At 33.2% G+C, this 25,187-nt stretch overlaps 2 protein-coding genes across 2 annotated transcripts; one reads left to right on the top strand and one right to left on the bottom strand.

The window, feature by feature from the left end:
* Positions 1 to 8,603: 8,603 nt before the first annotated feature.
* LOC18100292 (probable flavin-containing monooxygenase 1) lies at positions 8,604 to 11,852 on the top strand. The gene is made up of 5 exons (XM_006381510.3): positions 8,604 to 9,100; positions 9,304 to 9,544; positions 10,629 to 10,807; positions 10,897 to 11,249; positions 11,343 to 11,852. Exons 1-5 carry the CDS (start codon positions 8,651 to 8,653, stop codon positions 11,680 to 11,682), a joined length of 1,563 nt encoding a protein of 520 aa, XP_006381572.1. The 5' UTR covers positions 8,604 to 8,650; the 3' UTR covers positions 11,683 to 11,852.
* Positions 11,853 to 18,979: 7,127 nt separating this feature from the next.
* Positions 18,980 to 20,841, bottom strand: LOC7455648 (peroxiredoxin Q, chloroplastic). The gene is made up of 4 exons (XM_002308334.4): positions 20,441 to 20,841; positions 20,223 to 20,360; positions 19,615 to 19,704; positions 18,980 to 19,390 (listed from the first exon to the last, which is right to left on the bottom strand). The coding sequence occupies exons 1-4, from the start codon at positions 20,633 to 20,635 to the stop codon at positions 19,172 to 19,174; spliced, it is 642 nt and encodes a 213-aa protein (XP_002308370.2). The 5' UTR covers positions 20,636 to 20,841; the 3' UTR covers positions 18,980 to 19,171.
* Between the last annotated feature and the right edge of the window lie 4,346 nt (positions 20,842 to 25,187).

Below are 25,187 nucleotides of genomic sequence, written 5' to 3'. Positions count from 1 at the left end.
TTGAATGCTAATCCAAATGGGAAAACACAAGAACAAACCAAGTTCTCTTCCCTCCTCTTTGTTTTCTCCTAATCTCCCTCACCCTAACCTTTATAACTCTTTAAAAATCCCCCAAAATTTCTTCTTTTGATAACACAACAACTCTTTTAATCACTATTTGCTAACCTTTTCCAAGAAAATAGAAAGAAACCTAATACCCTTTCCCCCTTTTTTGTTTCTTCCTTGCCTAGTGAGGCATTGTTTTTGCCAATATTTGGTTATTTATAATTTTACCCCTAATTTATTTTGGATGAACCGATCGATTGTTTGAGTTATTAAATGAACCAGTCGACTGGTTCTTTACTTAGTCTCCAGAATCAATAACTAAAATGTCTTTTCTTCTAATTCATGAAATATCAATTTAAATCCTTCATTTTCATTTCTAATTAAATGAGAACTCGGGGGTTCATAGAATAACTATTCAGAAAAACTATTATCTTACATGTAAACTTTATTATGTACACATAATATTTAGGTTGTTGATCTAAATATGTCTATTCTCTTTTATGTGTTGTTTTTTTCATTATTAAAATTAAGATCATGTAGGGAAAAAATTATAAAATTAAACTAATCATTAAAAAAAATAAAAAATAAAACTACCCAAAACAAGTCAAGAAATAGATTGGCTGAATTTCAGTCTAAATTAAAGATGGAGATAATTTAGGATTCCAAAAAACCCTTTCTTTAAAGTTTTTATAAAATTAATTTAGGTTTATTTTTAACTGAGCTTCTTATATTTTTTTTTAATATTTGATCAAGATATAGAAAAGTTATTATTCAATCTTCCATGTGTGCATGCGTCTCTATGCATATTTCCATGGGTGTGATTATGAATACTTAAATGCCAGTGCTGAGATTGGGCACAAAGAAAGGTCGCCCTCTGGCGGCAAGCACCGTTGATGGTGGTTTAATGGGCCAGCTGGGGTTGAAGTTATACACACTTATACGAACTCTGGATAGCTTGTTCAAACTTCTTATTCAATTTTCAACCTTTCATAATATATCATTTAATTAGAAGGAATTTTGATTTTAAATTTCCTTTTTCATATAATTCTCGACCATTTGCTTAAATTCCAAAGGTCATTTTCACAACTTTTTTGCTTGAAATTAATGGTCTAGGTTGAGATATGATCTAAAAGCAATTCCAATCTAGAAACTTGAAAGCCATCGAAGAACATGAATAGGGTGGGAAAGCAAAAAGAATTTTTTTTTTTTTTGGAAAAGTCAGTATGACTTGGAAATATTTGAAATGTATTTTAGATAAATGCATCTCCACCACGTTCTGTTCAAAGAATCTGGACTTGCAGCGAACAAAATAGTTGGATTATTATGCAATTATGTATTTTGTTCTTCAAATTGATACAAATCGTTGCTTTTTTTTCTTCTTCTCCCGAAGGTGTATTTGACCGTACATGGTGGATATATATAATTATTCTAGAATTGCTCCCCCCACTTCCTTCAAAAGCCGTTTGAAATCATAATAATAATAATTTTTTAAAATATTCTTTATTTAGGAATATATTAAAATAATATATATATATTTTTTAAAATTATTTAAAAAGATTCAAAATTTACCCAACCCCATTTAAAACACACAGTATCATGCAGGGTTGGTTTAAAATGAATCTCTTTAATTATTATTATTTTTCGAACGGATCCCTTTAATTATTGAACTATATACGACATGGTGATTTTATACATGTTAGCACGTTATTACAATACTTTAATTATTTATTGGTAGTGGGTGGAATACAGAGGCTAACTTAACTTTTCATAAATCGAACACATTTTCGTCGAAAGCTACCATTAATTTGCAGTGGTAGCTTGATTCTCTGTTAACGTTTACCAATATGCATTCTAATACATTACTACATTTTGTTGTAATAAAAACAATATTTTTTGAAACATTATGCAATCAAAATTCTTACTCTCAAGTTTTATTATTATTTTTAATTATAGAGTCAAAATTGCACAGAGCTCATGAATCCAGCTTAATTTGAAATTTCCATGGCAGTTTCAGGCATTCTTGGACCAGGACAACTTTAACTCATACTTTACGTGATGTTCTGACTCGTGTGAAAGAAAACATGAGAGCAGTTTAAATTCAACAAGTTGATAACTTTTTGTCTTAATGGTTTTTAAAATATAGCTTATATATTAGGTAGTTAAAGAAACTTGACACTTGATATTATTTAATATAAATGATTTATTATTATTATTTTTGGAATTAATTAATTGAAGTTAATTAATTAAATTTTTGGAACTCATTAATCTAATAATTATACATCATACCTCTTGCCAAATTGTTCAAATAATTTGTATGAACTCTATAGACACATTGATCTGAAGAGGTGTGTCTCTAAACTTTATAAACAAATTGATTTGAAAGAGTGTTATTTTTTTTTTAGTTTAACGTGGGTGTCCGGGCCAGCTTGCGCGCACCTCGACTAATCCCACGGGCCCTGAAGTTAACGACCATGTAAGCCTCCAGTGGCCATCATATAAGCAACCACATGGCTCGAACCTGAGACCACAGAGGGAGCAAACCTCTTGATCCCAAGCTCTTACCACTGGACCACCACCTAGATGGTTCAAAGAGTGTTATTATGTATATATATATATCAGTTTGATGTTGACAGAAATAAATTAAAAACAATCTTTTTCCCTCCCTTATTTTTCTCTATAAACTCTTTATTTATGTTTATCAGAAATAAAATAGAACTTCTTAATAAACTTATGAAAGTTTATGTCTATAAGTTTAAGGTTTTGCTATATCCTGAAGGTATATTGCTTTAACCTTGCAACAAATATAATAAAGACAATTAATACCTTAAAGATACTGATTTTCACACCTCAAAACCTATTTGTTATACCCCTGACATTACAATTAACAAAATATCAAGATTTCACAGACATGTTTTTTGCTGTGGTGAAAGAGGTTATACGTATTATGGCAATATTTTTTGTCAAAAAACTAATTCAATCAAAAAACTTAAGTTGTTAGGTGATGTTCTAAGATATAATTTATATTATTATCTAACACATCTTCTCAAGTGAAAGCCCTTTGGACTTAAAACTTGTAAAGATCTATATATTACTTTGTATTTAATTTTTATAAAATAAATGGAGATGGTGAGATTTGGACTCGTGACTGCTTGGTTATCAAGGCTATAATATTATGTCAAAGAACCAACTCAATCTAAAAAATTAAAGTTATTAAATGAGATTTCAAGATATAATTTATATTATTTGTTAATACTCTTGTGCAGCAAAATCCAAATGGGAAGACTATAGACTAAAGTTCTCCTTTTTGTTTCACTTTTGTTTTTTAAGAAAAATCATTCGGGTTTCCCCAGTCAAAGTTTGGGTTGTAATTGAGACATCTCTTCGTTAAAATATAAACAAGTAGTTGTTCGTGGAGATTTCCATATATAATAGAAGAAAAATAAAATAAAATTGAAGTTGAATCTTTGAATGAACACGAACTTTGTTTTTTTAAATTGCAACCAACTTTTTTTTTTGAACGATCAATACCAGCCAGCTGACTGATCTTTACCAGGAACTTGAAAACCATGAGCATCACCAAACAATATGGTCACTGCATCTTAATTCGGTGTGGACTTTGATTTTAATTAGGACTAATTAGGAGACGTGCACACTTTGGTTTTAAGAGTCTATATCTATGTTAAAAATGCAATAAGCTTTCTTTCCCGCAACCTTCTTCCAAATTTCCTGCGTATGTCCCTTCCTCAAAGTAAGACTACACTTGTATCAGGAGATATTCATTTTATTTTTTTCTTTGGGTAGCTAGTGACATGGATTCATGCATGTTACTCGTTCAAATCTAGGTTTATGCTTACTTTTTTTTCATCACATAAACAACTATACCTAAAACCTATGTTGAAAATAGTACAAGGCTTCTGTGATAATCTTACTAGATTGTCAAAACAAATCGAGAACCGGCCGGTTTATGCGTGGGATTCAGCCCAGTTGAGGAAAACGAAACGGGTATAACTTTTGACTTGTTTCTAATTTCTAAAAGCTAAGTCAAATTCAGAGTTACAAGAGAGCCATCATGACCTCAGTACTGCTGCAGCCAAGAAGAGTAATTTCGGCATCTTGAGACCACCAAAGGTAGTGCCTGGTGGTTGGTATGGTATCCCGGTGCTCATATATAGTGGAACTAGTCTAGTATCTAATATAAAGGTTTAGCTAAGATTTATGATATAGATTTTATTTATTTATTTATTTATTTCATGTATTAATATTTTTAATTAGAGAAAATTAAGGATGATAATCAAAATTGGTTCGGTCCATTGGGTTCATTGAAAACCCAAAGACCCTATACTTATTTTAATAACTAGACAAGACATTAACCCATTTAAGTGCCCGTTTGGTAATGTGGTTGTGGGTGAGGTTCACCCGCAGCCATACATAATACCGTTTGGTAAAGTAGAAAAAAATGCTTTATGCCGGTAGGACCCACTAAAATCAAAGATTGTGCCGCAGGTTTTGAGAAGCAGCATTTTGCTGCTTCTCGTGGGGGAGGAAGCACAACAGTGGAGCATGACTCCACTGTCGCACTGTTCACTAAAGTGAACAGTTTTTTTTTTTGTTTTGAAAAACCAGTGCGAAAAGTTTAGTTTTTTTTCCCCGAAAAACTAGTGCAGTTAATTGATTTCACTCGCATTGTTCACTTGAATGTGAACAATATTTTTTTTTTGTTTTTTTTTTAAAAATTAGTTTAAGGTGTATTAAATTTACTCATACTGTAATCTCAATTTTATTCCTGATAATATTTTACCTAATTTTATTGCACGCTAAAAAAATCATGGAAACTGTAGTTCTTGTCGAATGAATTTTGTACGTAATGAAATTGTAATTTTTTTTTAAATTGTGTTTTACTCGAAAAACTAGTATTTAATATTATTTAATAACACTACATAAATTAGAAGGATATCGCATGATGACGTAGCATTTGTGGAATTTGATCGCAATTCCAATTATGTTCTTGCCGGGTCCGACCCAGTTAAAAAAAAATTCAGTTTTTATTTTTATTTTAATTGTGTTTTATTCAAAAAATTAGAAGGAGACCGCTTGATAACGTAAAAAAAATTCAGTTTTTGTTGTTGCGCGCTTAAGAAACCATGAAAAATATAGTTCTTGTTAGATAGATTTCGTATGTGATGACATTGCACATAATTTAATGCAATAATAAAAAATATTTGATATCAATATTATTTATTTCATGATGTAATAACAGTAGTTACATCTACAATCTTTAAATTAAAAATCATTAATATTAATATATATATATATATATATATATTAATTATGTTATAACCTCAATTTGAGAATCATTTTTTTAACCAAACATATTAAACTACTTTTTGTTCAACCTCAATTTCAACCACAGTTTTAACCAAACATATATTTTTCCAAATCAACCTCAACTAAAGGTACTTTTTATAAAACAATTTTTTTAAAACCACAACCACAACCACAACAACAACCTCAATACCAAACCTAAAAGACATGACTTGGTTTTTTTTTTTTTTGGCTTGATTGGCCCTTTCTCACCCAAGGATCCAACAAAACCCCTTCTCGAAGAAAAAACAATTCAAGACAACACAACGTAAACCCTTCCATTTTTGTTGTTTTACTCATTTGATTTTTTCTCTCTTAAGAACAAAAAATAATATTTCATTATTAATATCAAATTAGCTTTCTGTTAATCTTACAACCCAAATAAACATCCAAATCAGAGTTATGAATGTTTGGAGCAAAGGTGCTCACATTTGACGAGTAAACTTGACTCACGAGCAACTCATGCAATACCCATATATTCTAGAAAAGAAGAAAGTTTTATTGTAAGATGCCACATCGGAAGCGAGCGTCCAGAGCCAGGGCCTTATAAGTGCATGCTCACCTTGACTAGTAAGACGCGTTTTGGGGCCATGCGTGGCTGCCAAGAACAAACCCGTGAGGGGGACCTGGGTGGAAGCCCTGGACATGGGTGGACTGGGAGGCCTAAAGCGGACAATATCTTGCTAGTGAGGTGAGGTGTTACATTTGGTATCAGAGCCGAGGACGGCTCGTCTTAAGGTGGGGGGATTGTAAGATCCCACATCGGAAGCGAGCGTCCAGAGCCAGGGCCTTATAAGTGCATGCTCACCTTGACTAGTAAGACGCGTTTTGGGGCCATGCGTGGCTGCCAAGAACAAACCCGTGAGGGGGACCTGGGTGGAAGCCCTGGACATGGGTGGACTGGGAGGCCCAAAGCGGACAATATCTTGCTAGTGAGGTGGGGTGTTACACAACCTGCTTTAAGAATCTAGTTGGAAGTTTAAGATACCTAACATGCACTAGACCAGATACACTCTATGGAATCAAACTAAAGAGTAGGTACATGGAATCTTGATTAGTCTCATCTAAGTACCACTGAAATAATTATTTGGTACAAAAAAGGTTCTTTAAATGATGGAATGTTCTACATATATTCTGAATATTTCAAATTTATTGGTTACTTTGATTGTGATTAGGGACGTGACTTGAATGAAAGAAAAAGCAAAACTTGTATCATATTTTTCATAGGAGATACAACATTTACTTAGACGTCTAATAAGCTAGCTATCGTGACACTATCATCGTATAAAACCGAGTATGTTGTTGTTAGAGTAGTTGTATGTTATGGTATTTGGTTGAGGAACATGTTAAAGTTTTTAAATTTCTTGCAAGATAATCTTGTAGAACTCTACATGTTCCACGATTGCTTTAGCAAAGAACCCAATGTACCATGAAAAACGTAAGCATTTTGATACTCAATATCATTTTATTAGGGAACATGTAAAAAACAAAGAAGTAAAGCTTGTATCTTGCAGAACTTATGATCAACTTGCTGATATATTTATAAAGCCACTCAAGTATGATGTATTTACAAGAATGAAAAAGATGCTTGTACTGAAAAAGTTTAGAAAGTCAAATTTAAATGGGGGTGTTGATGACTAAACTTGACTCCCTACCAATCTGCGGTAGATTTGCATTCTAAAAAAGGAGAGCGTTTTTCAATGGCAGGTGTAACCATTGTTGAAAGAATGAAGAAGATATTTTTCGAGGCTAAGTGACATGATCAATGACTTTTGGAGCATTTTATTTTTCTATAAATAGGTTTGTAATATACATTAATAAATGTGTGGAATGATAAGAGAATCAAAGAGAGCAAGAAAAAGAAAATTGTAAAGTTGTAGCTTTCATTGATTTTAGGGTGAGTTTGTGTGGGTTTTTCTCTCTTAAAGATGCATCAACAATGACCTCAATCAATTTCATTGTTGTATATGGTGATTGGAGGTTAAATATTTTCTAAAATTAGCATTACTCTTGATGTTATATATTGAGATCCATTACATAGAAGAGCCACTTTATTAGAAAACAAACAAGCAAGAAAATCAAGACACTCAACTACTGGTAAACAAACTAGAAAGAAAGTTAGTCGCTCAAAACATGAGCACAATTAAAAACAAGGAACATTCAAAGCGTGCTGATTAAGCCATCATTTTTTGTAACAAGCCGAGAAATATCATGTTAAAATCTTCATAAGATTTTCACTCAAAATAAGTCTTAATTGATGGCTTGATGGAGGAAACCCTTGTAACCGAGCAGTATATTAGGTTACAAGACAAGCAAGAGTATTGGTTCCAGCTATGATCGCAAACGTGCTGCTAGTACCAGACAAATACAGAAAAGATAGAGAAACCTAACTCGTGCATGGATTCTTTTAATTTCTTCCAAAATTGAGTTGAAATTTCTCCAGCACGTGAGTTTACAGATTATTAGCTATAGCTGATTGAATGCCAGAAGTTCGAGCAATTTTGACAGCTAGAGTACACTTAATTATTATTTTTTACTTGAGTGGTGACCTAAAGATTTAATCTCTTAATTGAAATAATGAACAATTTTTTTTCTTAATCACCAAGTTAATTTCTTAAAATCGCAATTAATTACTAAGCAATTAGATTCAAATTTCTGACCCTTAAAAGTAGAGCTGCATAGATACTCGCCACCTCCACTTAAATTCTAGCAATAACTCAAAATACTCAAGGTTTGCTCTAATTACGTTTAGATTCTGCGTTCCCGTGCATTAAAATCTTGCATATGACGGAATTTTTAGCTTTTCTTGTCGTCTTGGTATTTCTCACTTCATTATTATTATTATTATTGTTTTTTTTTTTATTATTATTCTTGTGATTATTATTAGCCCTACGCACAACATGTATTTTCTGTGTGTATATATACATTCATGTATATAAAATGCATGTGGAGCAGTCTTCTATTAATTAGGGTTTGAAGGTGCAAGGAAATTGATCTAAAACTTGCGTCCATCTTAATCAAAAGGGGCAAAGGAAACCATGTGTTGGCGAAATTTCGTCTCGATCTCGAACCAATTTCTCACAACTACTTTAATATTAGGATTAGAAATGGTCGTATATCCTCTATTTCACTTCCTTGAAGTCAATTCACGTGCTTCTAATTCTATAAATAGGAATTAAACCTCAAGCATCACATTGCACCTTACCTAAGTTCAATTATAATTTTTATCAAAATTATTACTTCCATGGCTAGGCAAAGCAATCTGATGGTCTCAAAAATAGGCATCATTGGAGCTGGCGTAAGTGGTATAGCTGTTGCTAAGCAGCTATCTAACTACAATCCAGTGGTTTTTGAAGCGAGTGACTCCATTGGAGGGGTGTGGAAAAGTTGCTCTTACAGCTCTACAAAACTTCAATCCCCTCGCGGTGATTATGAATTCACTGATTTTCCCTGGCCTAACAGAGATGACCCAAGTTTTCCTTCTTATATTGAGATATTGGATTACTTGAAATCCTATGCTGAGCATTTTGATGTGATGAAGTACGTGATGTTCAACACAAAGGTGGTGGAGGTCCGGTTTGTTGGTGGCCGCGAACCAGCTGATAGCGGCGAACCCGGGGAGTATGGCAGCCTTTTGCCTGGACTGCCGGTATGGGAGGTTGCTGTGCAAAGCAAACAATCTGATACCATTCAGGTCCTTAATAATGTTTTTTTTTTTTTTTAATTCCTACAGTAGCTTCAAAACTAATACTGCTATTTTCTTTTATCCCATCAACATAGCTCAAAACTCTATTGCTAGTTAATTAATATACAGATGTACTTCAAAACTGTCTTGGCTATTGTACATATATACTGTCAATATTCTTTGCTGATTATTCGTATTTTGCTTCCTTTCAGTGGTACGCGTTCGAATTTCTTGTCGTTTGCACTGGAAAGTATGGAGATATACCTAAGATTCCTGAGTTCCCACTCAAGAAAGGCCCCGAAGTATTCAAGGGCAAGGTGATGCATTCCCTAGATTACTGCAAGCTTGACAAGGAAGCGGCTACTCAACTGCATAAGGGAAAGAAGGTGGCAGTCGTTGGCTTCAAAAAATCAGCTATTGATTTAGCTCTTGAGTGCGCTGAGGCAAACCAAGGTACAAGCTCGGCTTAATTAATTAATTATGTTTCATTCATGCTTTTGATGAATTGCATATTCATAATATTACACGAACTAACTTATCTGCATGTCAACGGCCAACTTGTTTCTTTCTTATGTTAATATATAAGTTTCACAGGATCTTAAATAGAATTTTCATTTCTTTTTTCTTATACACCCACACAAACACAAGTATTAATCTTCAATAGATTTAATTTGTTTGATCAATTTTAAATTTTATTAATTTCCACATCTCTCTCTCTCTCTCTCTCTCTCTCTTTTTAAAAAAGATTAAAATCTGGTTTAATTATATGCTATATGATCCATACACGTAAATCACGAACTTTTAGCAAGTAGTTTTTAAATATATGTTCTCTCTTGTAAGTCCCACAGCAATTGCTTTCAATTTCCTCCTTTTCTGGTACAAGTGATGGCCTCACCAGTTTCTCCACTTATTGTTTAATTATTGGGCCATATTTCGAGTCTAAGGTGTAATATAATATAATATATATAAAGACACCTCTGGACATTTTTGCTGCTGTTGTTGTTGTGTGATCTTACGCGTTGATAGCGTCATAGTTTGGTCCCAGAAAAAGTAGCAGAGACAGCAATAAATCTTTGAATGGTTAGAATTAATGATGTTCCACGTTAAATTGATGTTGCGTGCATGGTAACACAAGTCATGCTAATGGAAAGAAAAAAAGCCATCTCGTGGTCAATTCTCAGAATCTACAATGAAAGTATAGATCATGTGTGGACTTATTGACTGCACATGTTTTCAGCCATTTAACGTTCCAGCTTTGACTCTTGCATGTTTGATGATCAAAGCACAAGGGACAGTTTTCCACGAAGAAAAAAGAAAACCACCTGCCCCATATCTGGATGATAATCTTGATTCTTCACATACTTAATTTGCACACATGATTTTTGGCGATGGTGGAGCAAAAATATATGGAATTGTTTTCGCTGAAAAGAAATGGATGATCAAGTTCTTTTCTTTATTTCCAAAAACAGAAATTTCAGAAACTATTCTTCTCCGTTTTACTAATTAAATCAAGATGTCATGTTTGAATGTGTTGTAGGTCCTGAAGGGCAACCGTGCACCATGGTTGTTAGGACATTACATTGGACTGTGCCCCATTACTGGGTATGGGGTTTGCCATTTTTCTTGTTCTTTTCCACAAGATCTTCTCAGTTCATACACGAAAGGCCAAACCAAAGTCTCCTCAGGACTATGCTTTGCTTGCTGCTATCTCCCATGGTGAGCACATCTTGACATATTCGATTCATTTTGAAGTCCTAAAATGCTAATGGTGTGACTGGTTCTAATACTGTAATGGAATTTCACAGAGGCATGTAGTTTCCAAGTTTATAGAGTCCTATCTCCTCCACAAACTTCCTCTGCAGAAATATGGATTAAAACCAGATCACCCTTTCATTGAAGACTATGCATCTTGTCAGATGGCAATCATGCCAGAAAATTTCTTTTCTGAGGCAGACAAGGGGAAGATTGTGTTCAAAAAGGCATCAAAATGGTGGTTCAATAAGGAAGGACTTGAATTTGAGGACAACACTAAAGTGGAGGCTGATGTTGTCATATTTGCAACTGGTTTTGATGGGAAGAGAAAGCTCAAAGACATCTTACCGGATCCTTTTTGCAGTTTGTTAGAGGATGCCCGTTCTGGTGTTATGCCCCTGTACAGGTAAGCTTTTTAAAACCTAAATCCGTGGCAATAGCTTTAACTTGTTTATCAGAAGAGGTGGTCCAAATAATATCTTCTTGATTTTCGTTGCAGGGGAACTGTTCATCCATTGATACCAAACATGGCTTTTTTGGGATTCATAGAGAGTGTTGCGAACCTTCACACATCAGAGCTGCGCAGCATTTGGCTGGCACGACTTATTGACAACAAATTTAAGCTCCCGACTATTGACAAGATGCTTGATCAGGTTTCTAAAGAGATTGAAATTGCAAAGAGGACTACCAGGTTTTATAAGAGGCATTGCATCTCAACTTTCAGTATCAACCACAGTGATGAGATCTGTGAAGAAATGGGATGGAGCTCCTGGAGGAAGAATAACATGTTATCAGAAGCATTCAGCCCTTACGGTAGTAGGGACTATGAACTGAAATAAGAGTCTATCGCAAGAACAATAACGGAATACATTCGTTATGTTATGTTATTTTGTTGCAGGGTTCTCATATTTACATGTTAAATAAACTAGCTAGCTAGAATAGTTACCCTTACATTATTGTGAAATACAAATTCGTGACCTGAATGATTATTTATTTTCCTTTTGTTCTTCTTGCATGGATGTAGACTTCTATTTCGCAAGTTATTTCTTATAAATATCTTATGTAAAAGACAACTAAATTCAAAGTATACATGTTTGGAGAAATATTACTCATGCTGATATATATATATATATATATATATTTTGTTGGCTCGTTTATGTTAGAATTAATAATTTATTTATTTAACATAGATATAACCTAGCAACCCATAATCAGTCGAATAAAGTTTTTGATCAAGAACTCAATTATTTTATGAAAGCAATTGAATGAGTAAAAACAACACATTATAACTCAACTAATACTACATGGAACATGAAAAAAAGAAATTGACAGCTAAACAATAACAACTCTAATATTAAGAGACTTATTCTAATAAAACATACCAAATAGTTGAAATAAGGTACTTCTTATCATTCCCTCCCTTAAACTAATTATTGTATAACTAATTAGTTTACTCCAAGCATCATACACACTCCTAATTGATCTCGAAGCTTTAAAAATGCCTTTAACTTTAGTGGTTTAGTCAATAAATCTGTCACTTAATCTTGAAAACCACAATGCACAAGCTCAACAACTCTATCTAGAGTAAAATCACATAGAAAATGAAATTGCACATCAATGTGCTTACATGGATTTTTGAGAACTCAATGGTTGAGCTGTTATCACACCTCATAATAGTGCAACCATCTTGTGCATGACTCAACTTCTCTAGAATCCTTCTCATCCATAATGTTTGGCAAACATAGGCTGCAACTTCCACAAACTTGGCTTCAGTTGTTGAAAAAGTGATTATAGGTTGTTTCTTTGAAGACCAAGAAACTGCTTCTCCAGTTAGCATAAAAACATAGCCAGATGTGCTCTTTTTATCTTCTAAGTCTCATGCATAATCACTATCAGTAAATGCAATCAACTCCTTGTTCCCACCTTTCTTGTAAAATATTCCATAATCAACAGTGCCCTTCAAGTATCGTAGTGCTCTTTTTGCAACCTGCAAATGAAGTTCTGTTGGTTTGACCATAAACCTGCTTACAAAGCTCACAACAAACATCATATTTGGCCTTGTAGCAGTGATATACATAAGACTGCCTACTATTGTTTTTTATAGTAGGTCTCATCAATTCTATCACCTTCTCCATTTTCCTTAATTTTGAAACTAGGAACAATAGGATTCATCACTGCATTACTTTCTCCAATTCCAAAATGTCTCAGAATCTCTAGTGTGTATTTTCTTTGATAGACATAAATCCCATTATCCTTCTGTAACACTTCTATACCCAAGAAAAACCTCATCTTTCCCAGATCAGTCATATCAAATACCTTCATCATTGACTTCTTAAACTCTAACATCATTTGCTCATCATCACCAGTAAAAATCAAGTCATCGACATAAACGTTAACAATTAAAATTTTACCTCTACTGTTTTGCTTGACAAATGAGATTTGTTCACAAATGCACCTCTAGAACCCTTCATGAGTAAAGTGAGTCTCAATGCAACTAACCCAAACTCGAGGAGCTTGTTTTAATCCATACAATGCCTTATGTAGTTTCTAAACCTTGTGCTCACCTTCCTTTTGCTCATAGCCTCTTGGTTGCTTCATAAACACATCCTCACTTAATTCTCCATGAAGAAAAGTGGATTTAACATTGAGTTGATAGATAGACCAACTTCTTTGAGCAGCTAGAGCAATGATCATATGTACAGTGTACATCCTTGCAACTAGGGCAAATACCTTTGTGGAGTTCATACCATGTTGTTGAGCATAACCCTTTGCAACTAACCGGGTTTTGAACTTATCCACCTTACCAAACTCATTAAGCTTGATCTTATATATCCATTTCACTCCAATCCTCTTATCTCCAACTAGTAATTCAGTCAAACTCCATGTCTTATTTTTCTGAATTGACCTTATTTAGCATCCATAGCTTGCCTCCACTTGGAACTCTTCACTGCTTCTCCATTGCTTAGTGGATCAACATGAGCTACAAGTTTTATATTCAACTTATTTTTTTCCTCTAATAATCCTTCTTTAAAGATATAGTCTCTCATCTAAACAGGAGCATTTATCTCTCTTATCTCATTCGGTCTGACATCCTCTTTATTTATTGTATTTGAAGAAGCATTTTTTATGCCTTCAGTATCATTCTCACTTGTCTCATTACCTTCACCACCATTTGCTTCATCTTCATCAATGTCATTCTCTTCTTCTCCCCATTCTAAATTCGTTAGTAACTGCTTCATATAACTCATATCTCAGTCCCATTATTTTTCTTCTTCAAAAATTACGTCTGTGCTAATCATAACTCTCTTTTCAATAGGATCATACAACCTGTAACCTTTCGATTCTTCACTCATACCTAGCAGTACACAACAAAAGCTCTTGTTTTCAAGTTCGGTTCATCTTGCATCAGGCACATGGACATGTGCCACACATCCAAACACTCTAAAGTGTTTAACTAAGGGCTTCACTCCACTCCATGCTTCTTCTAGAGTCATGTCTTTAATTGCAAAAATGCAACACCTATCCAACACATACATAGTCTAGTTCACTATTTTAGGCCAGAAGGTTTTGGGAATCTTTTTATCTGAAAGCATGGACCTTACCATGTTCATCATTGTCCTATTCTTCCTTTTAGCCACTCTATTTTGCTGAGGACTGTAGGCTGTGGTGAGCTGCCTTTTGATTCCATTCTACTTACAAAACTCATTGAATTCCATATAGTCGAATTCACCAACTCTATCAATTCTTAAACACTTAATAAGCTAGCCAATTTCTTTTTCAACAAACTTTTAAAATACTTGAAAGACTGGAAAACTTCTGATTTTTCTACCAAAAAATAAACTCATACTTTTTTGCTATAGTCATTGGCTTTTTTTTGGGATGAGATATTTGTGTTGCTTACTAACTACACAACTAATGCACATTGTAAATGGTGTAAGAAGTTGTGGTAATCCTTGAACCATTTTCTTATATTGAAAGGTTCTTAGTTCTTTATAACTAAGATGGCCATACCTGCAATGCCATAGATGTGAAAGGTCTTGTGTAGGTGTATGGAAACAAGAAGCTTCTTTGACTTGAGCCCTTGCTAACAATACAAATATTTTATTAGCTGTCATCCTAGTTTGAATAATCAAACCTTTCACATGATAGTAGATCTTGCTTATTCATGTTTCGATAAGAATAACTAGACTTTTTTCCTGTAACTGTCCTACACTTAGAAGATTATTCTTCAATTTAGGTACATAAAGCACATATGTGACAACATGATGAAAGCCATCCAATTACTACTTGACTTTTCCTTTCTCGAGCACTGTCATCCTTGTATTGTTTTCAAGTTTTACTAGCTTTCTAAACCCCTCATTCAACTCACAGAACATAGCTTTGTCTCCATACATATGATTTGAGCATCTAGAATCTAAAAACCATGCATCCTCATGCCTAACTTCATGCAATTCCATATGAGACATTAATAATATCTCATATTCCTCATCCAATTCAACATAATTTACCTCTTTGTTCATAGTAGGACATTCATAATGGAAGTGGCTAAGCTTAGAACACCTATAACACTCCATAGTGGTGTTATTGAAAGGCGTGACGCCCTCTGCCTCTTTCCCCTCCTCTAAAACCTCTTTTGCCTCGACTTCTACCTCCTAACCTATCTTCAAGTGTCACTTTTAGGGCTTGTTCTTCCCTACTACTTTTCTGGAACTTTTGTTCATGTACAATCAATGAGCTTTACAACTCATTGGTTGAGAGCACATCAATATCCTTGGATTCTTTGATTGAATAGACTATGTACGTAATTGAATATGTCAGTCAAGATCTAAGGATCTTATCCATAATTGTTACATCTTGCATCTGCTCCCCATAAATCCTTATTTTATTGGCAATAGTAATAAATTTAGTAAAGTACTCAATGATATTCTCACATGTTTTCATCTCGAGGGTCTCATACTCCTTCCTCGGCTCTTGAAGAATTGAACGCTTCATTCTTGCATTCCCTTCGTGTTTCCTCTTCATTGAATCCCAGATTTGCTTAGAGGTGTTCTTCTTTAGGATGGGCTCTATAATAGTCCTATCAATTGTTTGAAACAAGTAATTCTTCACTTACAGGTTCTTAAGCTTTAATTCCTCGAGTCTTTTTTGTTGTGCTTCAGTCATAGTTGCTCCTGCCTCTGGCTCCACATAACCTGTCTCAACTAAGCTCTAAAATTCCTTGGATCTTATAAAATTCTCCATCAGCATGCTCCAATGGTCAAAGTGACCATCAAAGTGTGGTATGGATGGTTGGATGAAATTTCCATTGCCTTCGTTCACCATCTTTCTATCTTACTCTCCTGTGTTTGCAAGTCACTCAAAAGACTGCGACTCTTCTTTTTCTCAAGCCGAGTGGTGGCTTTGATACCAATTTGTTATGAACAGATGATCAAGAGAATTGCAAGTGATGAAAAACTTAAGACAAATTGAATGAATGACTTATTTTATGAAAGCAAATGTGTCTGGCATTTTATAGCCTTATAAAATCCTAACTAAATGAGTAAAAACAGCACACTATAACTCAACTATTGCTACGTGGTTCATGAAACAAAGAAATTGAGAACTAAGTAATAACAACTCAAATATTAAGAGGTTTATTCTAATAAAACATATCAAACAATGGTCCTTGAAATAAGGTACTTCTCATTAAATTTAGGTTAAATTCAAAGGTTAGCCTAACCTTATGCACTCTCTAATGGTGGATTGCTCAACACTCCGAGACAACAGAGCTTTCTCCATTCATAATGAACCTCAATCAACATGTGCTTCAAAGTTTAAGAGATTGAATTATATATCAGCATATGACTTGCTAATACTTGCATGTTATCACATTCGACGATAGTTACATCACATGTTAAACGCACTAACACTCACGTTCTAAATGCTTGTTTAGAAGTGTGTTAGATGTTGTTTCTGAAAGTGTTTTTTACTTACAAAATACATTAAAATAATATATTTTTTATTTATTTTTTAAAAAATTTACTTACAATACCAGCACATCAAAACGATCCAAAAATACTAAAAAATAATAATTTAAAACTATAAAAAAATTCATTTGCAACTTGATTGATGTATATTGCATTTGTAGCTAATTGGACATTTGAGGTTTTATACATTGCTACGTACAATATTAATTCAAATGCTCATGTACAAGAAAGGTTTGCAAAGAGATTAAATTAAATAAGTCAAAATCTGACCAGTCTTCATAAAATTAAAAACAATTATTTGGTAGTCTGACTCGCAACTTTGCTATCGTGAAAAAGGGTATTCTCCCAGTTTTGTACAGCAACTTGCAAGCATCTCCTGGTTTCTTCGGTCCATCTTTGGGTCGGTATTGAAACATTCTCTTCAAGAAAGATTAAAATATAAGAAAAGCAGTTCTTCGTGGTGATTGATGAATCTTTGAATATTAACCCGATCGACTCTTTGCCAGGAATTTGATGGCAGAACTTCTTTACTATGTTCAAAATGTGGTCGCTGCATTTTATGCATTAGCTAGACTGTGGTTTTAATTTGGACTTTTGAGACCTGTGCACTTTCATTTTCAAATCTACGTTCAAAATGCAATGCATTTGTCAGCCGAGAGTTTTTTTTTTTTTTGCCTTCCAAATTTCTTGGATATTTCCATTCCTCAAAGTAAGACACCGTGTGGCTGGAGATTCACGCGTGGATATATTCAAATTCCGAATCTCTGAATTCTCAGCTTGTTCCATCCCAGCACATGAATAAATTCCATTCAATGATACAACTCTAAAATAAATCATCACAACCAACCACTATTATCCCCTGATTGGTATATTCAGTGATTTTTTAGTAAAATAAGTCCCAATTTATTTATTATTATTTAATAAAATATAACTTAATTACAGATTAGTTAACTAGAAACATCCTATTAATCATTCCACAAGCCCACTTTAAAGAAGAAAATAGATAAACTATGAGAAAGAAATGCTTGATGGAGATGTTCTTATCATTTTTAATTAAAATTGATAAGTTTCATCTTTTTTTTATGTCTATCTTTTTTTTTTAAAGTGGATCATAAAATAACTAATAAAATATTACTCTAAACACTATATAATTTTGAAAGAAATAAATATTCAATTCAATATCCACGATCAATGGCTAGTAATAAATGCAAACTAACTATTCGGTTAGATTGCGTTTCAAAAATATTTTTGAAAAAATTTAAATTTTTTTAATTTTTTAATTTTATTTTAAATTAATATGTTTTTGATATTTTTAGATTATTTTGATATGCTAATGTTAAAAATAATATTTAAAAATTAAAATATATATATTATTTTAATATATTTTAAAAAAAAACACTTTAAAAAAAATCAGTTATTACACTCTCCAAAATTCTTAGAACCCGCTCCAAAAACCACAGTAGGCTGTTTTATGGCTAGTTTCTAGAGGATTGGGCCCGATCAAATTACCTCCATTTAACTTTACAAAAGAGAAGAGAAATCCAAGTTCTGGGCCGTTCAAATAAAGAATGAGGAATTATTTTGAAAATTTCTGCTGCATATGATTTTGAAGTTTATCAGTAGCTGCTGATAGCGAAGAATTTGACTGCAAGAGAGCACACGAACTAGCAAGCACAACAAAGCAAATATATCAGATAGTTTGATAGTTATTATGTAGTGACTCGCATATCGTATCCCATTCAAATGTGTTTGAAGTTCTAATGTGCCACCGGTTGGCTCTACTGTAATGAAATTTTACAGAGGCATACATCTTCTCATATTTCCTCTATAAACTTCATTGAAGACTACGCATCTTGCAGATGGCTATCATGCCATTCAGAGAACGACAAGGGAGGATACATCATTATGAACATGCAGTAAAAATAAGTTATATGCCATAAAATCAGCAACAGAAGACGTGTTTTACAAGACCAAAAGCAACTTAAAGTGCGTTTATAAAAACTAGTCCCTCTGTTAAAAAACAAATCCATCTCATGAACATTATGTGCATGGACCTCGGCCATTGTTCTCCTTCCTATTTTTGGTTGACACCAGAAACACTGTAAAACCTTGAAAGGTTTTGCAAACAATTGAATCTATATGTAATTTCATTATGCTACGACAACCGACATTTTAGCAAGTATTCATAACAAAAGAGAAGGGAAAAAAGAGTATTTCTGTTACACGAAACAAAGGGTCCAAACCCAGATAATAACTAGTAATTACAAGGGATTGGATACAGCAAGAATTATTCATACATTCAAGAAATAGATTAATGGGGGAAAAGGTGGAGACGAGAGCAAGACAACATAGAATGGATGGTTCAAAGGCTTTGAAGTAGTTTAAGAGTTTCATCAATATGCTTTTCAGGTTGGAACTGATTGTTGTAGATGAGTTGGACCACCCCTTTCTTGTCCAGAACATATGTCTGTCTCCCAGGTAAGGTCCCGAACAGGTCTGCTGGCACTCCCCACTCTTTCCTTATCTTGTTACCTTCGTCGCTCAGCAATGTAAATGGAAGTCTGTATTTTTTGGAAAATGCCTATAGTCATCGCACCATTTGTTAGCACAATGTCATTCAAGAAATTTGTTCTGCAATTTGAAATTGCAGAACTCACAGATGCATCTAGCATTTCATAGAAGATAGTAAAAGACACACATAACTAATTTAAGACTGATTAATCAAATTGTTGAGTGTTGAAATGGAAAGAGAAATAAGATCTTTTATGTTAACCTGCTCTGGGATAAAAGGAAGCTTGGTTTTACCTTGTGCGATGATGGATCATCACCACTAATTCCAACAACCTCAGCGCCTGCTTTCTTGAACTTCTCATAAGAATCTCTAAAAGCACAGGCCTGCAAAAATACTTCATTTTTTTAATATAAATTCACTACCTAAAGATGCCTGTAATTGATGAACATTCCAACCCAGCTCTCTTCTCATCAATTTCTAGTAATTAGTTTTTTTTTTCCTAGTGAAAACTCCTAAGCAAAACCTACCTACATTAACGATGGCCTTTGAAGTAATTGGGGAGCCACACACACACACAATTGCAAATTTATTAATAGATAGTGCCTTCTAAAGTATTAAAATGGATCACCAAACTTCCTGGGCAGTGGCTGCTGAACATGTTTTATAAATGTTATGGAAAAAAGTTAAAGATTCTCTTGGTCAAGTGGCAGACCTAGAAACCAAACTTTCTTATAGCGGAATTAGCATATTCTAATCAAGCTCACAGTGACACCTTGTGATGATACTCAAAATGCAATTATAATCGTTTATCTTGCCTACATTATCTTAACTTTGCCTCGTAGTTGGTAGTCTCCCCATGAAAAGAAAAATGAAAGCTTTGATTGGACAGGGATTTAGTCACCTGTTTGGTGCACCCAGGGGTTTCATCAGCAGGGTAAAAGTAGACAACCACAGGCTTCCCTTTGAATTTGGAGAGGGACAAAGTCTTTCCATCCTGATCTTTCAAAGTGAAGGATGGTGGCGCCTGTCCTTTGTTTACCTAAAGACACCGGAAATAACCAATCAATCAACAAATGAATGCTATAAAGCACACAGTTTTCATTGTGGAGCAAAATGTACCTTGGCAAAAATGGTATTCTTCACCGAAGAAGAAGATGGGATTGAAAGAGAAGTAGAATGGGAGAACTTGAGGCCATAGAACTGTGACTGCGATGACTTGGAGAGAATTGGGAGGTTTTGAGAAGATGAGGTTATGGGTTTAAGAGTGGGAAGCAAAGAGGGCAGAGAGTGTTTAGGGAGAGAAATGGAAGCCATTTCGACAAGGATAAGGAAACAACAGTAGCAACCAAAGTGTTAAAGCTTTTTGGTTTCAGTTATCTTACATGTGCTCAGTAGTGGAGGAAGATAAGGAGATGTGGTCGCTGATTGGGGGAGGGGTGGAGAGAAGATGGGGATGGATTGGGTTCTTGGCGTGGACAATTACTGGCCCCAACCTTTAATGGCTACGGGGCTCCCCTGACCATCCCTGATTCTCCGTATTCTTACAAATTTACGGGGCTACAGATTTGCAAAGTTCATCGGTGTTTACTTAATTGCCATTTATTTGATTTGGTGCAAATTGGGACATCATCACTATTGCCATGATGGACACCTACAAAAATCTCCGCTCCAAATGCAAATTTTCTTAAGAGTTCAAATTTAAAACTCGTTTCAAATCGGCTTAGGATCTTAAGGGATGATTGGTGCGGGATATTATCCAATTACTCTTATTGAATATTGTTAATTTTGTTCTGTCCGTTTGGAATTACCAGTATACCTTATTTTAGTTTAAAAAAACAAAATAAATTGGAACATGTTTTATCTTGCTCAGAATTCCAGTTTGTTCCGGAAATTCCACTTAAATTCCGGTCGGAACATTCTGGTTTCGTTCCAACTAAATAGTGTGTTTTTTGCTTTTTTTTAAAAAAAATATATCTAGTTTTACGGTATCAACCATATCTCTCAATCCGATTGTTGTATTGAACTGAAATTTTACGAAGAGTTTCCTAACATATTGGTATATCTCAGGTTAAAATGTTAAAGCAATCAGAGATTAGGAAGACCTTGTGAGACTGTTGATGACATTCTCATAATTTTGTCAAATTCATAATTTTAGAAAAGTCATTTTATTGTGTCATTTTATTAGATTAATTTTTTTCTCAATTTCATTATTCAATAATGAGTTTATTAAGAATTGAGCTTCGTAATTTGTTTTCAAGTTAGTTTATTAAAAAAACAATGTCGTCTTGATTTATTTAGTCAAACTAGATTTATATCAATCATCTATGTTATTTTTAGACTTGTCGAGTCGATTAGGTCATATCGGTTCAACTCTCACTTTTTTACTTGTGTTGAAAATTTGAATTGTATAATTTCAAGTTAATTTATCTTTGAGTTTGAATTAAAATCATGTTTGTTGAATCAATATTTTGAGTTGTGTGTGTGTGTGTGTGAACAGTATAACTTCGAAACAACATGTCAAAACACTCCAAAACCAAAATATATTGTTCCAATTGAAAAAACAGAACATCAACCGGAATGGAATTGATAACCTTGCTCCTACCAAGGTATTTTAGAAGGAAAGAAAATTGTTGTTTCAGATCCTAAAAATCTAACATTATTTAGACATCACCGGTTATTCAACCATTGGTGGAATAATGTTTTTAGTAAAATATATATATATAAATTTATTCTATAAGTCTTTTAATAGCAAATGCAAAAAAAAATGTTGAAATATGGAAATTAAAATTAAAAATAATCAATTTAAAAGGAAAAAAAAGACATCGGATAATTGTGGTTAAACTATCAAACTCGCAAACCGAGTCATGAAACCAATTAAATTTAATATTTTTTTATTTTTAAAAATGTTTATCATTTAATTATATGTCAACTAGGTGCATTAGATTTTTTTTTATATCAAATACAATTTTAAAAAAAACAATATAGGGTAATGCTTGTGACTAAATAAAACAAATAACCCTATTTTTTAGAAGTTTGATAACAAAAAATGGTTTTCTTTTAAAGTCAAATTAGAAAGACCTTCCAAATCCAAAAAAACAATGAAATGATTTTTTTTTTTAATGTTATGGGATTAAAAACACATCAAATTAAGATATTAAAAAAATAAACAAATAGGTCATACACTAAATTAAATAATATTCTATAAAACAAATATAAAAGATTATTTAAAAAAAACAACAAAAAACCAAAATTTAATGATGAAATTAGAAAAAAAAACTAAAAGGATAAAAAACATAATCAATAGACAAAAAAAAAAAGGCTCAGACACGCGAGCCTGGCTTGGAAGGCCAATATACCTAGGCTTAAAAAGCCCAAGCATATGGTCTTATAGCTCAGGCCCGCATGTCTGGACTAAGTTAATTTTTTAAAGGGCAAATGACTTGTTGTTCGCCCTTATTTTTTTTTATTTAAAAAAAAGCAAAGTGTTGCTTGTTATGACAAATGAAGTGTCGTCGGTTCCTCCCTGCATTTTCAGCCACAATGGTGGATGGAAAACCAGGGAATGTGTTTTTTACATAAAAACTCATTTCCACCTATTTTGATCCAAACACATACAAAACACTATAGATACCTTGATAAACTCATCTATAGCCTAAAAAAACAAATTACAAACTTGAAATCAACCCGAAACCAAAAATATCTTTCAATGGCAGGTCATCACCTAATTAAAAGAAGAACACTTTCTCTTTGTTACAAGCTATGTAACAGGAGCATGAGCTCATCGATGTGGTATTGGATAATATAAGGAATTGATTAGATAGAAATAAAGTCATGCTTACTAATTTCCAAGAGAGATGATCCTAGAAGGGTTCCTAATGGAAGGCAGTAAGAGATATTGAGGCTCCAAGTCGTGAATGCTTATGATTAAAAAAAAACTTATATGGGATTTATCAAGGCGAGCAAGGATGAACTTACAATGCTTATTAAAAAAAATAAACTACTGGATGAATGAGAAGTTGCAGACCAATGTTAAAAGGATATAAAACGATCAGATGGTGGTTAAAAAACATCAAGTTTTAAAATTATAAGTAGAAAGGCTGAAAACTTGTTGAATTTTTATGACTATTTGGAAAAAAAGAATGGGAAAGAGTTTGGAAAAAACTATTGCTACGGTAACAATTCCATGTCAAAACCTAGATCACACACTAGAGGATAAAATGGAAATTAAGCATGAACTTCAAGATGAGAGTAATAGTGATGTCTATAAAGTTAAAGATTGCAATGCAAAACAGGAGATAAGTTCTGCGATTTGTGATAATTCTGAAGTTCTTTTACTAGACAATAAAAGTGAAATAACCAACAAATTTGAAGATGATAACAAGAATAATGAATATAAAGTAGATCATTGCAATATGAGTTTGGAAAGCTAGGGTAAATATGATGAAGATAATAATGAGAGTTAATTAGTTTTGTGGCACACACAAGCTACACTAGCTGATTACCATAATAGAATAGATCTTTCAACTAGTCTTATGGAATAATGTGAGATTTTATTGGAGAGCTTTGAGATGAGATAAAATGATGTTTTGGTCGAGAACCTTGGGATGAGAAAAAAAGAAGTTAAGTTGGCTAAAATAAGAGAAAATAGTGATTTGTTCGAGAGGAGGAAAGAAAAGAGGGGTCACTTGTGAAGAAAAAAGAGTGTTGGAAAAACAAAGAAGCATAAGAGCTTTTATACAAGAAAAAGTGTTGTTGAGAATGTTTGTTATACTAACAATTACATGCAAAATGGTGTTTCTTTTTCTTTATTGCAAGATTATGAGGACACATTACCCACATATAGTGTTCCTATTATTGCTTCGAGGATGAATCCTTTTAAGAAGAGAGAGAATGATGAGAATCAATGAGTATCACTAAAGAATCCATTAGAAGTTACAATTGAGCCAATTATAAAGTCTAAAACTAGAAGATCCAAGAGAAGTCTATTGGGTTGATTCAAGATGTTTGGGTTAAGAAGTTGCAAATATACCAAACTATACCTTTGTGTACTATTTTGGTCATATCTGAAGCTACAAGTGAAATTTTGTTGTGATTTTTACTGGGATAAAAACTAGACATCTCAGATTTTCCAACCATATATGGTAGGCCTACTAACTCATCCATATGAGAGAGAAGAACATGTTAGAAGTCATGTTTAAAACTTGCCAACAAACAAGGAAAGTTGGAAAAAAAAATATTTTACATATGATTTGTGGATTCTTACAATGCAAGGATTTAATTACATGTGGAATTCTTATTTTGCAAGAATTCTTTACTTTTTAAGAAGATCAATTAAGAAACAATCCTTATTTGTCAATGATTCTTTATGCAACAATAATCCTTATTATTCAAGGACAATAATGGCGGTTTTGAGCTTGTTTTTCTTAATGCACAGTTTTATGCTAATAAGCATAATATTTTATCTGATCATTTGATCAAACCGAAGTTTTACTAGAAGATTATAAAGGCTTTGTTTCCAATAGTTTTAAAATTTCATAGCAATTAAATACTAGAAAGGCCTTATGATAAAGTCTAGACGCTATTGTGTTAGAGTTGGTATTATTTTTCTAGTTGATTTATGATTTTTTTTATTTAAAATTCTTTTGTTATTTTTTCAGCATCTTTTATGATATTTTACCTAACATAAATAGGCTTATTTAACTTGTATTTAGGTTTTTTAGAATATACATGACTTATTTCAGAAATAATATTATATGTGTGTAAAGTTGCTCATACTCGTGGTTCTTTATTGAACTCTTCAAAACTTATCAAATAATTATGTATTTATAGCATTCATCATTATACATTTTGTTCTTAGTTTTTTATA

Source organism: Populus trichocarpa, chromosome 6, assembly GCF_000002775.5.
Source record: "Populus trichocarpa isolate Nisqually-1 chromosome 6, P.trichocarpa_v4.1, whole genome shotgun sequence".
NCBI lineage: Eukaryota > Viridiplantae > Streptophyta > Magnoliopsida > Malpighiales > Salicaceae > Populus > Populus trichocarpa.
Note: the sequence above shows the minus strand (reverse complement) of the source record. Positions and strands in the feature narration are given on the sequence as shown.

What these genes read in the sequence shown, in the direction of transcription:
- LOC18100292 (XM_006381510.3), top strand. Translation starts at nt 8,651, where the DNA reads ATGGCTAGGCAAAGCAATCTGATGGTCTCAAAAATAGGCATCATTGGA. An exon ending in AACAATCTGATACCATTCAG is followed by an intron (nt 9,101 to 9,303) that starts GTCCTTAATAAT and finishes GCTTCCTTTCAG; the next exon opens with TGGTACGCGTTCGAATTTCT. An exon ending in GTGCGCTGAGGCAAACCAAG is followed by an intron (nt 9,545 to 10,628) that starts GTACAAGCTCGG and finishes AATGTGTTGTAG; the next exon opens with GTCCTGAAGGGCAACCGTGC.
- LOC7455648 (XM_002308334.4), bottom strand. Translation starts at nt 20,635, where the DNA reads ATGGCTTCCATTTCTCTCCCTAAACACTCTCTGCCCTCTTTGCTTCCC. An exon ending in CCCCTGGGTGCACCAAACAG is followed by an intron (nt 19,705 to 20,222) that starts GTGACTAAATCC and finishes GTATTTTTGCAG; the next exon opens with GCCTGTGCTTTTAGAGATTC. An exon ending in ATGATCCATCATCGCACAAG is followed by an intron (nt 19,391 to 19,614) that starts GTAAAACCAAGC and finishes CGATGACTATAG; the next exon opens with GCATTTTCCAAAAAATACAG.